At 39.6% G+C, this 13,030-nt stretch overlaps 1 protein-coding gene across 2 annotated transcripts in view; it reads left to right on the top strand.

Annotated features, from left to right (window-relative positions):
• Positions 1 to 13,030, top strand: part of LOC116039592 (FERM and PDZ domain-containing protein 1) — a 49,789-nt gene that overhangs the window by 15,713 nt on the left and 21,046 nt on the right. For both annotated transcript variants that reach the window (XM_031284492.2, XM_031284493.2), the window contains exons 3-6: positions 7,445 to 7,567; positions 8,035 to 8,198; positions 12,143 to 12,245; positions 12,666 to 12,711. In XM_031284492.2, the coding sequence (XP_031140352.1) occupies positions 7,449 to 7,567; positions 8,035 to 8,198; positions 12,143 to 12,245; positions 12,666 to 12,711 (432 nt within the window). In that variant the 5' untranslated portion in view covers positions 7,445 to 7,448. The remainder of the gene's footprint in view (positions 1 to 7,444; positions 7,568 to 8,034; positions 8,199 to 12,142; positions 12,246 to 12,665; positions 12,712 to 13,030) is intronic.

Here is a 13,030-nt window from a genome sequence, read left to right as displayed (position 1 = left end):
CTTGTGGTTGATATAAGAGGGAAGTACAGTATAACATTCCCAGCAGCCTCTAATGTTACACCTTTTTTTTTTTTTTTTTTTAAACTGCAGACATTTCCTGTCTTGATCTTTTAGCTTAAACGCTGTGGTTGCAAAACAGGAATTGCTGTGCCATCTCAACACAATTTTACCACAGTGGATTGGATCACTGGATCACTGGCAGCCCTAGACTTTGGGGGGCCCTAAGCAAGATTTGGTGTGGGGGCCTTCACATTGTAATGCATTGCCACTTCACTTGGCACTGAATCGACTTGTGTATTTAAAAATAAAGCTAGACTGATATTGGTTGGCCGATATTATGGGTCGATATTGGCCCATCACAGACATATCGCTCTGTATCGGTGTATATGTTGTCCGATATGCGTCGATATGAAAACCTTTTTTACAGAATATAATGCAGTTATCATTTATAGAATTGTTCAACAATATTATACATTGTATGTACAGTATAATGTATAATATTGTTAAATATTCTCTAATAAAGGTATTTATTTAAGAAAGCAGCCTTTTGGGTACCTGGGTGGCGTAGTGGTAGAGCAAGCGCTGCTATATAGAGGCTCAGTCATCGACGCAGAGGTTGCGGGTTTGATTCCTACCTGCGGCACTTTCCGGCATGTCTTTCTGCCTCTCTTTCATGTCTAAGCTGTCACTAATAAAAGCCTAAAATGGCACAAAGAAAAATTCTTTAAAGAAAAAGTAAGCAGCCTCTTCTACGTCAGGGGGGCCACTGGGCCAAGTGTGGAGGAATTGAACACCGGCTGCTACTTCCCTGCTGGGTATCCTGCTGGCTAGTGTGCAGGCGTTGGACGGTGAGCTGGGTGGCCTCCGTGCTGCGTCGGTTTCTAGCAGGTTGTCGGGAGCTGTGGTATCCTTTCGCCAAACTTGGCTGGATCCTTGACTGCCGTTGTCATTTAACCGGGTGACTCGTTTTCTATGCTTTTGGGGGCCCTCTGGTAGCCACGGGGCCCTAAGCAGCCGCTTAGTTTGCTTATACAGCATGGCTGGTCGGCTCTGACAACAGGGCTTGTACTTCATCAGCAGAGATGGCAAAAGTACTCACTTCCCGTACTCAAGTAGAAGTACAGATACTTGTGTTAAAAAATACTCTGGTAAAAGTAGAAGTACTGATTTAACTTATTTACTCAAGTAAAAGTAACAAAGTACAGGCTTGGAAATTTACTTAAAGTATAAAAGTAAAAGTAGCTTTGCGAATGACAACCATTTTTTATGCAAAGCTACCTGGACCACACAAATGTTACTAGAGTGCAAGCTGAGAAACTTCAGTGGACATGGAGAAAAGGCTCTTTATATGTCATTGCCTACATTTTAAAATGGATGTCTGCCAATATGCCTAAAACATCACATATATGATTATTGTGACAGAGACTGGGACTCCAGGTTAATAAGATTCTGACTGAGTAGCTATTTATGAATTCAGTTGTTATTCTGTGAGAATTCACAGATCCAGTTCCTCTTTTTTCTTCTCTTTTTTAATCTTCCCCTTAACATTTAAAGGAATCTACATGTATGTGTGTGTGCTCAAATATGGCTTCTGGAAAGAAAATAAAGGATAAAATATGAATTACTAAACAGACATTAATTAAGAAGTTCCCCATACTTTAAGAGTTGCGCAGCACATTGGCCAGGAGTCATTCTTGATGCCTACTATCTCAAACATCTCTCTCAGATAAGGCCAAGGATGTCTTGCTGCTTGTCTGCTGATTTCTTCATTTTCAATCATGTCGCCATCCTACTATGTGCTAACGTTACCACCATCAAGCCGCAATGATTTACCGCGAATGAATGCAGAATGCCGCTGAATCTGTAGAGTCTTGTAGTGGTGTGTCAAGTGCAACGTACAGTATATTCCCATCCAATTAGATTGAATGTGGTATTGATGACGCGAAAATAACGGTAACTCCAGTGAAATTATTTGAAAGTTGTTAGTAAGGACTAAATTTGGACTGTATTTAAAGCTGATTCTGGTTTCCAACTTCGCCCCAGATGTGTCTGTTAAAACACGGCCGGAGACAACTTCTCTCTTTTGATGCTTTATTAAGCAACGTGCAACCTAGGTAACAGGTGAAGAACACAAACAACAAAATCACTAGCTAACTTACTTTAAATTTGCAAGAGCTATAGACCAATACAACAACAGGCTTAAATGAACTGACAACATAAGTTATACGACTTACAGTTCTTAAGGAGTAGAAAGTACCGATATTCATGTTAAAATGTAAGGAGTAAAAGTAAAAAGTCGCCACAAAAAAATATAGTAAAGTAAAAATATCTGAAAAATCTACTTGAGTACAGTAACGAAGTATTTGCACTTCGTTACTTCCCATCTCTGTTCATCAGTATAGTCAATTAAAGTCACTTGAGAAGGGAAACATGTTTATGGGATTAAAGGGGATTAGAGGTGTATGAAGGCTTTGTCCCAGTGTTTGACAGTTTAAATGCTCAGACATTTGGCTGCAATCCATCCCTGATGATCATCCGCTTTTAGAATGATGTAACTCCTCTGGAAATCCACGATTCAGGAGGTCTTTACGTTTCTTTTTATTTGCGTATGTATCCATTTCACTGGTGAGATCACCACGCTGGTGAGCTAGTTGGGTTATTCTGACCCCAACGAACCTAAGTACACTTCTCCATTGTGTCTCTGTAACCTGAGAAGTGAGATACTGTGAGAGTGAAGCAAACAGGAAGAGTGAGCTATGGAAGAGATATAAAGGGGGAGAGAGAGAGAAGCAGGAGAGGGGTGTTCGCAGACAGATGGATGGATAATGTGCTTATGACTCAGGATCCCCAGGAGACATTGCTGTCTGGGTGTGTCACTCACCACTAAGGGCACCACTAAGCCCTCCTCCTCTCTCACCTTCTATCACTGTCTATGTTTTCTATCCTCCTTTCATTCAGTTTTCTTCATTCAGTTAGGTCATCATACTGTACCTGATGATGCATCAGGTACAATATGATGATCTAACTCCCCCTCTCCTCTCCTCTCCTCTCCCTCCCTGCCCTCTAATGGATCGTGCTAATGCCCATCATCAGCAGCGTCCGTCTGGGGGAGATTCCTTCCTCACTGAGGGACACAACCGACCCGCTGAGATCATTCATTCCATCCATCTATTAATCCATTCAGTTATCTGCCTCCATCTATCATCCACCCATCCATTCACTCATTCATTGTTTTTGGACTCATCTATCCACCTTTTTGACCATTGATTGCTTTATTACTGTAAATGATTCATTCACTCATCTGTTCACTTGTTCATTTACTGCTTATATGCTTTTCCTGCCATTCAGATTAAGGTGATTCTACGAATGCTCACAAGTACATGAGTATCTATTCCCCAGTCACAGTCAAGTAGGTTCAGCCTTTGATGATGTGAAGGGGGTATTAGGTAACAGCTAATGACCAAGGCACGTGCGTGCGATTTTGTGTGTGTGTGTGTGTGTGTGTGTGTGTGTGTGTGTGTGTGTGTCTCTAAGAGAAATACTTGTATTCCTGGCTAATGTTTGGACACTTTAACAAGCCTGTGTGAGTATTCTCAACAAAACAATAAAAGCAGATCAACAGTAAACCACTTACTGAAGAGCAAACAACATATTTTGTGTGAGTGATCCTTATCACTAAAGAAAAATTTCAAGTACAAGTATAGTTGGGCTAAACGATTAATCAAAATCCAATTGATATTGCTATATATTAGAAAACACTTTTTAAATCGCAAAACCTATGGTTTTTTTGCTACACAATCTAACCAAATAGAGAAAGGCCGCCCAATTTGGGGCCCGGACTGGCCAAGTTTGTTTTGGCCCACCATGGCATGTGACATGCTCATGCTTATTCTCCTCTTATTTTAAAAGTGCTGTAAAATCCTAACCGTAATCAAATAAAACTAATAATGACTTAACCTGAGATTTACAGCAATATAAAGCACCGTGCTGGTAAACTTCCACTCGTAAATACAAAGGTGGCCAATGCAGCTGTTTCAACCTAATTTTTCAGTCAGAAAGATGTCTTTCCTTTTTAAATATGTTTTTGCTCCCAAAAAGAAGCATATGGATCATCTCTGCAAATTTATACAATTACTCTAAGGCAGACTAAAGAGCTGTTATTATTTCAAAATGTTATTTTAGATTCAGAATGTTAATGTTCTATGAAATATAATCCAATTGAATGTAATTTCATATAACATCAACATTTATTTTTGGCCTGTGGGCTTCCATCCAGAATTTTTTTTGGCCCTTCACATAAAAGTATTTGGGCGCCTCTAAAAAAGAGGGTCTGAAACACCTGGCCCTGTAGGCTGTATGTGCACTCACACTGCCCTCATTCCATGTGACATATGCGAATGAGAGTAGATGAAGAAAATAACTTATAAAATGCAACGCGCAAGCTTTGAGGCTCGCAGTACTACTGTACTGTGTGAAATTGGCCAAGGATGGGTTTAAATACAATCCACATGTTTACATATTCCATTGGTACTGTATAAGAGTAGTGTAATGTGTGCATAGTGGGTAGGGTTGCACGATATTGACAAAATGTGATATTGCGATATCGATTATCAATATTGCGATATCAATATTAATTTCGATATTTTTAAACATATGTAAAATTACAAAAGTTACGGGAAAACACATCAAAATAGATTCATACACAACAAATACAACATAAGGTTTATTTCAACTGACAATCATATTGGACTGGTACAACATGAATAAATAAATAAATAAGGACCATGTCTACAAAACGGGACCTGTTTTACTGGTTGGACAGTATAAAAACAATAAATAAATAAATAAATACAGAGAACAGGACACAACTTTTCTTTCGCTTCTCTGATTTGTTCCGTTTTCTTGTCTCTATCTATTTCTTCACTTACACTGTCACTCTGAAATATGCACACACGTGGTACGCTCCATAGGGTTTGTCACGTAGTGGACCCGTGCGCTGACGTGCACTAACGTGCTAGTGTCACGGTAACTGGCCAATGAAATGATGATCATTACAGCGTTTCAAGCGGGCTCTAAATCAAACACAACTAAGCCACACAGCCAACGGACGGGACGCAGCGCTCCACAAAATAAACTAAATACTGCATACTTATTGCGACAATTTCGATATATTGCGATAACGATATTGAGTCGCTATATCTTGCACCCCTAATAGCGTGTGTGTGATTGAGCGTGCAAAAGAGAGACCGTGGAACAGAGCAGATAGTTGTCTGCATTTAGAGCAGAGAACAAATTAGTGATAAAGTTGTCAAGTGGTAGTAAATGTAACAATAACAACATTCAATAACAAGAATAATAATACAGATAAGGAAGAATATAGAGAAAGAGAGGGACTTAAAGAATAAATTGCATACTACTGTAAATCGTAATCGCAATATTAGTCTACAAAATTGCAATTAGATTATTTTCCCATATCGTTCATCCCTAATTTTGGTTGTTAAAAGCTGTTCACGGAATTTGTATTTTATTTATGGACATCTAATCAAACCTGAATGGTTGTGAAGTCATTTTTTATGCAAAAAGGCTAAATCTGTTGGTTTCAGCTTCTCAAATATGAGAGTGAGTTTTTCTTTGCCATAATATAATTTTTCTTTGAATAGGTCACCATTGGCTCTGTATTGTATATCTTTTTTATAATGAGCTTTTATTACTATTCACCAACATTTTATATATCAATATATGATCCATCAATTAATCAAGAAAATAATGTCTGATTATTTTTTTTATTTTATCAGTTTATTTGTTAGGGACAATACATATAGGCTTTGTTAAAATCTATATGGGACTTGGAGCTGTAGGCTAATTTGCAGTTCTTGTCCCTGGTTAGGCTCTTAGAAATGACACATGGTAAAACCCTATAAAATAGACATACAAACTAACAATGGAAGCAGACAAACAGGCAGCCACAGATGCATAACAACTAACAGTAAAGCAAACGTGGACCAGCAGCCACATACACAGTACATGCATAAAGACGAACGATACAGCAACCTAGGTGGTTAAAAGCTGACTATTAAAGTCACATGAATACATAAAACAAAACGCAGACAGGCAGAATTATGTAACAAAGGATAAGAAGTAAAGACATTTACTAAAATAACAAATAAGAATAAACAAAAGAGGAGCGTACATTATACTGTGCTGTATCAAACACCTGACTTAGTGTTCGCAATATTGCCTCTGTTTTAGCAATCGTTTTACCTTTTTTTATTTAAAACTCTGTGATAATGAAAATAATATTTTAGTTACAGCCCTGTGTGTGTGTGTGTGTGTGTGTGTGTGTGTGTGTGTGTGTGTGTGTGTGTGTGTGTGTGTGTGTGTGTGTGTGTGTAAGCTGATATAGCATTACCTAGAATATTGCAAGGTTCCGCAAAGACCCATTAACTCCCAAGTCCAGCTCCATGTATTAGCCTGACTAAACCCCACAGACTCCAGAGGCGACCCACGTCCATTACCAGCAGCTCACCAACCACCACGGCCTGTCGACAATCATTTATGCCAACCACCTGCCTCACAGCAAACACAACAGGGACCCATCTAAAGGATACACCATCCTTATTGATAATTAGGAATTATTGATATTGATGTTTGCTGAGGCTTGAATGCAACAGGCAATTGGCCCATAACTCAGGCTAAAAGCCTATTAGGCTGCATGAAGTCACACATGACATCATTGTTGGCCTCAGAGGTCCCAGTGCCAAGCCAAATGTGTGTCTGCTGTGTCTCTGAAGCACTGCATTTTGCAAGATATTTTCACTCCTGGGTAGGGCCGCTCGATTATGGAAAAAATCATAATCCCGATTATTTAACACGATTATGCGTTGACTTTTGGAAAGATGTTGCAGTTGTTGAACTTAAAAAACAGTGAAAAAATTCACAAATCAACAGTGAAAAACACCTTAAACTGGTAAATTTCCATTAATACTTTTCCCGTTTGAACATTGTTTTTGAACAAGACAAAGTAAGAGTTTACTTGCAAAATGTAATGTGCAAAAAAAAAACTTTTTCTTGATTATTCTGTTTTTGTGATCATTAGGAGCTGGAATTGTAAAAGCCCTACTCCTGGGATTAATTTGCCTCTTTCTTTTATTCTGATTGCAAAGCTTTTATGGAGTTGGATTTGAAAAGACTGATTAACAAACATTTGACTTTCTCTTATAATATTTCTGTTTTTTAAATGGACAGAAAACGCTTGAGCTTGCTTTTCACCATTCAGGAAATCTGGCTTTGATAAGGGTTTTAACACCTGAGCTGTCTTCCTCCTGTTTGATTTACCCGTGAAGTGTTTTATCACACTGCACTGGCACTTTGTCGGTAATTTTAAGCCATTTATCCAATTATGCTGTATGAATGTATAACTCCTTTGACCTTTGCCCACCTGTAGGTAAATGGAGGCGCAGGACAGGAGCCGCTCCCCTTCCCGTAGAACCAGCCGGGTGGAGCAGGTGGTGGGACGATGGCTGAGACGCTCCCGAGACCTAGGCAGCAGGTCTCACTCTCTGAGCAGGTAAACCCTCTTTGTCTTACTTCAATTCATTAGTTAATGTAGTAGGAGATCATGGGAAATTCACATTAGTGACCCATCAAGTAATTTGCATTAGCTTTGTCCGTCCAATAAACAAAGAGTTGATTCTGTATTTTGCTACTGTTTGTTGTATGTATTGGTTCTCTCCATTTTCTTCTAATAAACCGATCAAAGTGCCTGAGCAGAAATGCATTTACATAATACGCAAAGTGAGATTCTGAATTGTGGGCGCCTGGGCAGCTCACCTGGTAGAGCGTGCACCCATATTCAGAGGCTCAGTCCTCACCACTGCGGCCGCGGGTTCGGTTCCAACCTGCATTTCATTCCCGCTCTCTCTCGCTTTTCATATCTAAGCTGTCCTATCAAATAAAGGCCTAAAATGTCACACACACAAAAAAAAGAATATGTCTTTTTGTTTTTTTAACTGATGTCCACCTGTTCCTTTCCAGAGAACGGATTGCAGTGGATGGGAAGTCAGCAGAGAGCAGTGGCTCTGATCAGAGGAATTACCCATTCCGCTTCACCGTTCAGATCCAACGGGACCCCAACCTCAACTCTCATGGCCTCACTCTGTCCACCCAGACCCCCATCCTGGTGCAGGAGGTCACCCCAGGTACCACAAGACTTACGTATGAAACTTATGGAAACATATAAGAGGGGAAAAGCAAAGCAACATTACAAGAAGGTCTTAAACTACTACTACTAGACAAAATATGAATTAGTTATTGACAGCTAAGCCCCTCTCTTCACCTGTCTCTTCACCCCAGTGAACAAACCTTGTTTTGTTTCTACATACACATCACAGACATGTAACCCTTGTCCCTAAAAGCAACGTGGCACTAGGGCTTCTCGATTATGGAAAAAAACAGTTAAACGAATCAACAGTGAAAACACCTCGAACTGTGAAATTTCCCTTAATACTTTTCTCACTTTTTTTTCCATTCAGAACACAAGACATAAGAGTTTACTTGCAAGACCTAATGTGCAAAATAATAGTTTTTCTCGATTACTGTTCTGGGGATCTGAAGAAATCCAGTACTACTCCGTATGAGGGAGTTTGATTTCATAGCTGACACTGCATGTTTAGGTGAGCCCAGCTATGTCTGGTTGGTTCCTCTCATCCTCCCCAACACCAGCTCGTGAAGTGTTTCATCACACTGCACTGGCAGTGTCTGTCTTTTACACTATCTTGCAGTTGACTGATTTCTCGTATTTGTATTTTTTTTAGCCTAATAAACCTATTTTAACCTAAATTAATACTGATTTAGCAGATTATACACATGGGAATAGTTGTGTGAGATCAAAAAAAGAGCTTTTTAGTGCACTTGACTTTTTATTTTGATAAAGTTGGAAACTTCACAGCAAGAACAAGACACCTGAGTTCCAAAATACATTGCAGCTTCTCATATAAAAAAAAATGAGCATGCCCCTTATCTCCTCTTATCACAATGTGGAGCATAAAAATACAAAAAAATATATCCCAAGCCCTAAACTAAGTCCTCAGCCATCCAAATTAGCCTGGAACATCCAAACAGTTGTACAGTTTCTGAAACAGAACACAAATAACACTTCCCCAGACTGTAAAAGTTTTACATTGTCAAGACTATCATTATGCTTCATGAATTCACTGGCAAAATACATGTGTCCACACATTAACTTAGAAATTTAGAAATTAAAACGGCCTCCTTGTGTTGACCTATTAGGCCATCATCTCCGAAATTCTAGCTAGCTGCTGAATCCTTCTATCATGACAAGCACATATGTATTCAGAAATGCAAATAAACTGGAAACATCCCTGATAGACTTTGCACTTATTTATGAATTAAATGAAATAGCTACTTACCAAATAATTAGTAAGTTGGGGATGGATGAAGAAAATTACAGATCCTGCTTCACAGGTGCTCTTATCAAAATGCAAAAAATACTGCATGATAATGTTAACTCAAATACTTTGGATAGTTGATTAGCAGAACAGCTGTATTTTATGACTACATTATAGTTCTGTTAAAAAAACTGTCAATAGAGCGTTATTTAACAGATTCTCTTTTGTATCAACAGTAACGTGCTGTATTTAACAATAACAGGCTAATACTGTTAGAATCCTGCTGTAAATTAACAGCAATTATTTCCAGTGTATGTATATACTGTAGCTGAGCTGCAGAGCCACAAGGATCTTAATGCCCCTGAGGTCTGGGGGCACATTACCTCGCTTTCGCCTGTCTGGCTCAAGCCTGCTCTGTCACCATCTGCTTCTGCCTGTCCCCCCCACGCGCACACACACACACACACACACACACTGTTGCTCATGTCTCCAATGGCCCCACTAAGCATTGGCTCAATTTTTCTTCTCTTTCTGTCTCTCTGGTACGTGCTGCAGCATTTTGACAGGAAATATGAATTCTTTATTTGAAAGCATTTTCAGAGCTATCGATGTCACCTGGCCCTGTCTATGTTCATTTTAGATTGACATTAACATCAAGTAATAACTTGTATCACAATTAAATAACTCAGTATTGGAGGGTTACCTGATGTTGCAAAGACAAAAACATGCTGTTGATGATAGTAATAGGGAGATGAGTGGTACATCTGTACTTATGTGCACATGCCTACATAAATTCATGTATGCTGTCTATAGTCACAACCACGGTTTTGCTGTGCTGCCTCTTTCAGATTCAGCAATTGTATGGTGGAAACTCAGGCCAATGTCATGTCTTTGTGATGGTACACCAAAATAGAATTACACGCTTTCTCCTAGAAAGTATTTTGTTACGTTTTGCATAAATAAAATAAACAACCTACATTTAGAGCTATTGGTAGGCTCTAGGATAAAATACTAAAATCGTCGCAATATTCAGCATGTTGCACTTGTTTGCCATGCCTCCATCTAAACTCAGCTCACTAATGCACTAATGAAACAGCACTTTCTGTAATAGTTAGACCAGAGAGCAGTTAAAAGATGAAGGTTGCAATAGGTTTTGCTTGCTGCAATTATTCCTCCTGTTCATACTGACCATTAATCAATTTCTTCTAATAATATCTTTATTTGCAAAGTACATTTTACACATACAAGTAATATATCCTTTGCATTTAACCCATCCTAACTAATTAGGAGTCGTGGGCAGCTATAGTCCAGCGCCCGGGAAGCAGCTCCAGTTGTAATGCTAGTGCCTACATCAAGGGCAATGGCAGGAGTTACCTAGTGTGGCTCTCCCAATGTAAGTGATGGGGAACGTAATTAACGTTAAGAAGGGATCTTTTAATTAGGGATCGACCTTTATCTGGGCTGATATTTAGCAATTTGCAGATGATCTGTGTCCGTGTTTTATTTGACCGATAACCAATGAAGTTAATTCATTAAAAAGTGCACCATTTTGGCTCTGCTAAAGCTCTGTAAGCCGTCTGCAACACTTGCAATAAACTGTTAGCATGTTTAGACTTCAGGAAGCTTTTTTTGTTTTTATTTATTCATTTTTTTGACTGTGTATGAAGTTTAAATTTATATAGAAATAAAGTTGTATTAAATGATTGCTTAAAGCATTTAAACAAACGTTTGTGTTGGACTTTGTAACATTCCAAATCGTTAATTTTGACTAAAAGATTTCCATTTTTACTGTACAGTAAATGCATATCGGTTCCAAATATCGGTTTCACTAACTACTGCCAGTATGAACAGGAGGAATGATTACAGCAAGAAAAAATGGTTTCAATCCTTATATGGGCACCTGACTATTGTTTTAAAGTGCTCATATTATGCTTTTTGGCTTTTCTCCTTTCCTTTATTGTGTTATATATCTTTTTTGTGCACGTTATAGGTTTACAAAGTGAAAAAGCCCAAAGTCCACCCCAAAGGGACTTACCATCTCCAACAGAAAACACTGTTCACAAACTGCTCCAAACAGCTCTATTGTAGTCCAGCCTTTACTTCAGAAACAAACGTGTGTCACTTTAACACGTTATAATGCTCGCCTAGCTGCTAGCATGGCACGCCCTCATACTCTGCTTCTGACTGGCTAGTAGTGCTGACCGAGGTACTGTGCATGTGCGAAATGTAAAGTAGAGACCATCTTGCGATGGGGTCACAGCAATCATCATCATCTCCAATTGCAAACATCCACTGTAACTTCTGGTCACAACCCTGTTGTTCATATGCTCTTGTTCAATTCCTTCCATTCATCTACTAATACAGTGATATAAAACACATTTACTTGTATATTGACTACTTGAGTGAATTCAGAGAGAGGATTTGCCCCTAATGCTATCAGTAGTGGTGACAACAATATTTAGTGCTCGATGCTGACCCCGGGACAATAAATGTAAGGTAACATTATGTTAAACGCTAACGGATAGAGTTGAGCAAGGTGGTTACAGTGCTTAGATTGCTGGTCTCCCCACGCTGGGATGGTTAGGTTTGGAGAGGAAAATTATGCATCAGTGTGAGATGAAAGGAGAGCACTAGAATACGAGCTGCTGCCTGTCATCAACCCCAGTTGCAGTATGAAAGCAGGCCAAATTGAAAACCCTCAATCATGACAACGCAAGGACATTTTGTGTGTCCAGGTGGTCCTGCAGATGGTCGGCTCGTCCCTGGCGACCAGCTTGTGAAGATCAATAACATCGCTGTCGATGACCTGACCCCGGAGCAAGCTGCTGAGATAATCAGGTCCACACTGATAGCTCACACACACCCCTCCCCCCACACACACACACACATACACACACACACACACACACACACACACACACATGCGTATACATGCACACACACACATCACACACACACACACACACATGCGTGTACATGCACACACACACATCACACACACACACACACACACACACATACACACACACACATCACACATCACACACATCACACACATGTCACACACACACATACACACACATCACACATGCGTATACATGCACACACATGCACACACACATCACACATACACACTCGCACACATACACACACACACACACACACACACACACATCAACACATATAACACAAAATGCTGTTTAAAATGAAACTATGCAGATCATGTCTAACCTTTCCAGCCACCCTCTGTTTTTTCAGGGAGTGTCAAGATACGTTGACAATGACTGTCCTCAGAACGATGCTGGTAAGCCTACTGTATCTAACTAACCACACACCGACATGCACACACACTCGTCGCGTCGATTTTGGTGGGGGCGGTGGGTACACGTACCTCTCAGATTTCGTCATGAGTCATTTTGTACCCACCACTTTTTTTGAAAACCTCGAGCTCAATTTAGTTAACAAAAAAACTAAAGTTCATAACACGTATAATTCTTGAGCGACAGATGCCAACAAATCCACAAAAATCTCTATCCCCACAGGGCAGGCACAGACACAGGCGTTCTGTGATGCAGAACTCCAAATATTGTGCTGCACAAAATGACTGAAGCGCCTGCGTATTC

This window comes from Sander lucioperca, chromosome 4 (genome assembly GCF_008315115.2).
Source record: "Sander lucioperca isolate FBNREF2018 chromosome 4, SLUC_FBN_1.2, whole genome shotgun sequence".
Classification (NCBI taxonomy): Eukaryota; Metazoa; Chordata; class Actinopteri; order Perciformes; family Percidae; genus Sander; species Sander lucioperca.
Note: the sequence above shows the minus strand (reverse complement) of the source record. Positions and strands in the feature narration are given on the sequence as shown.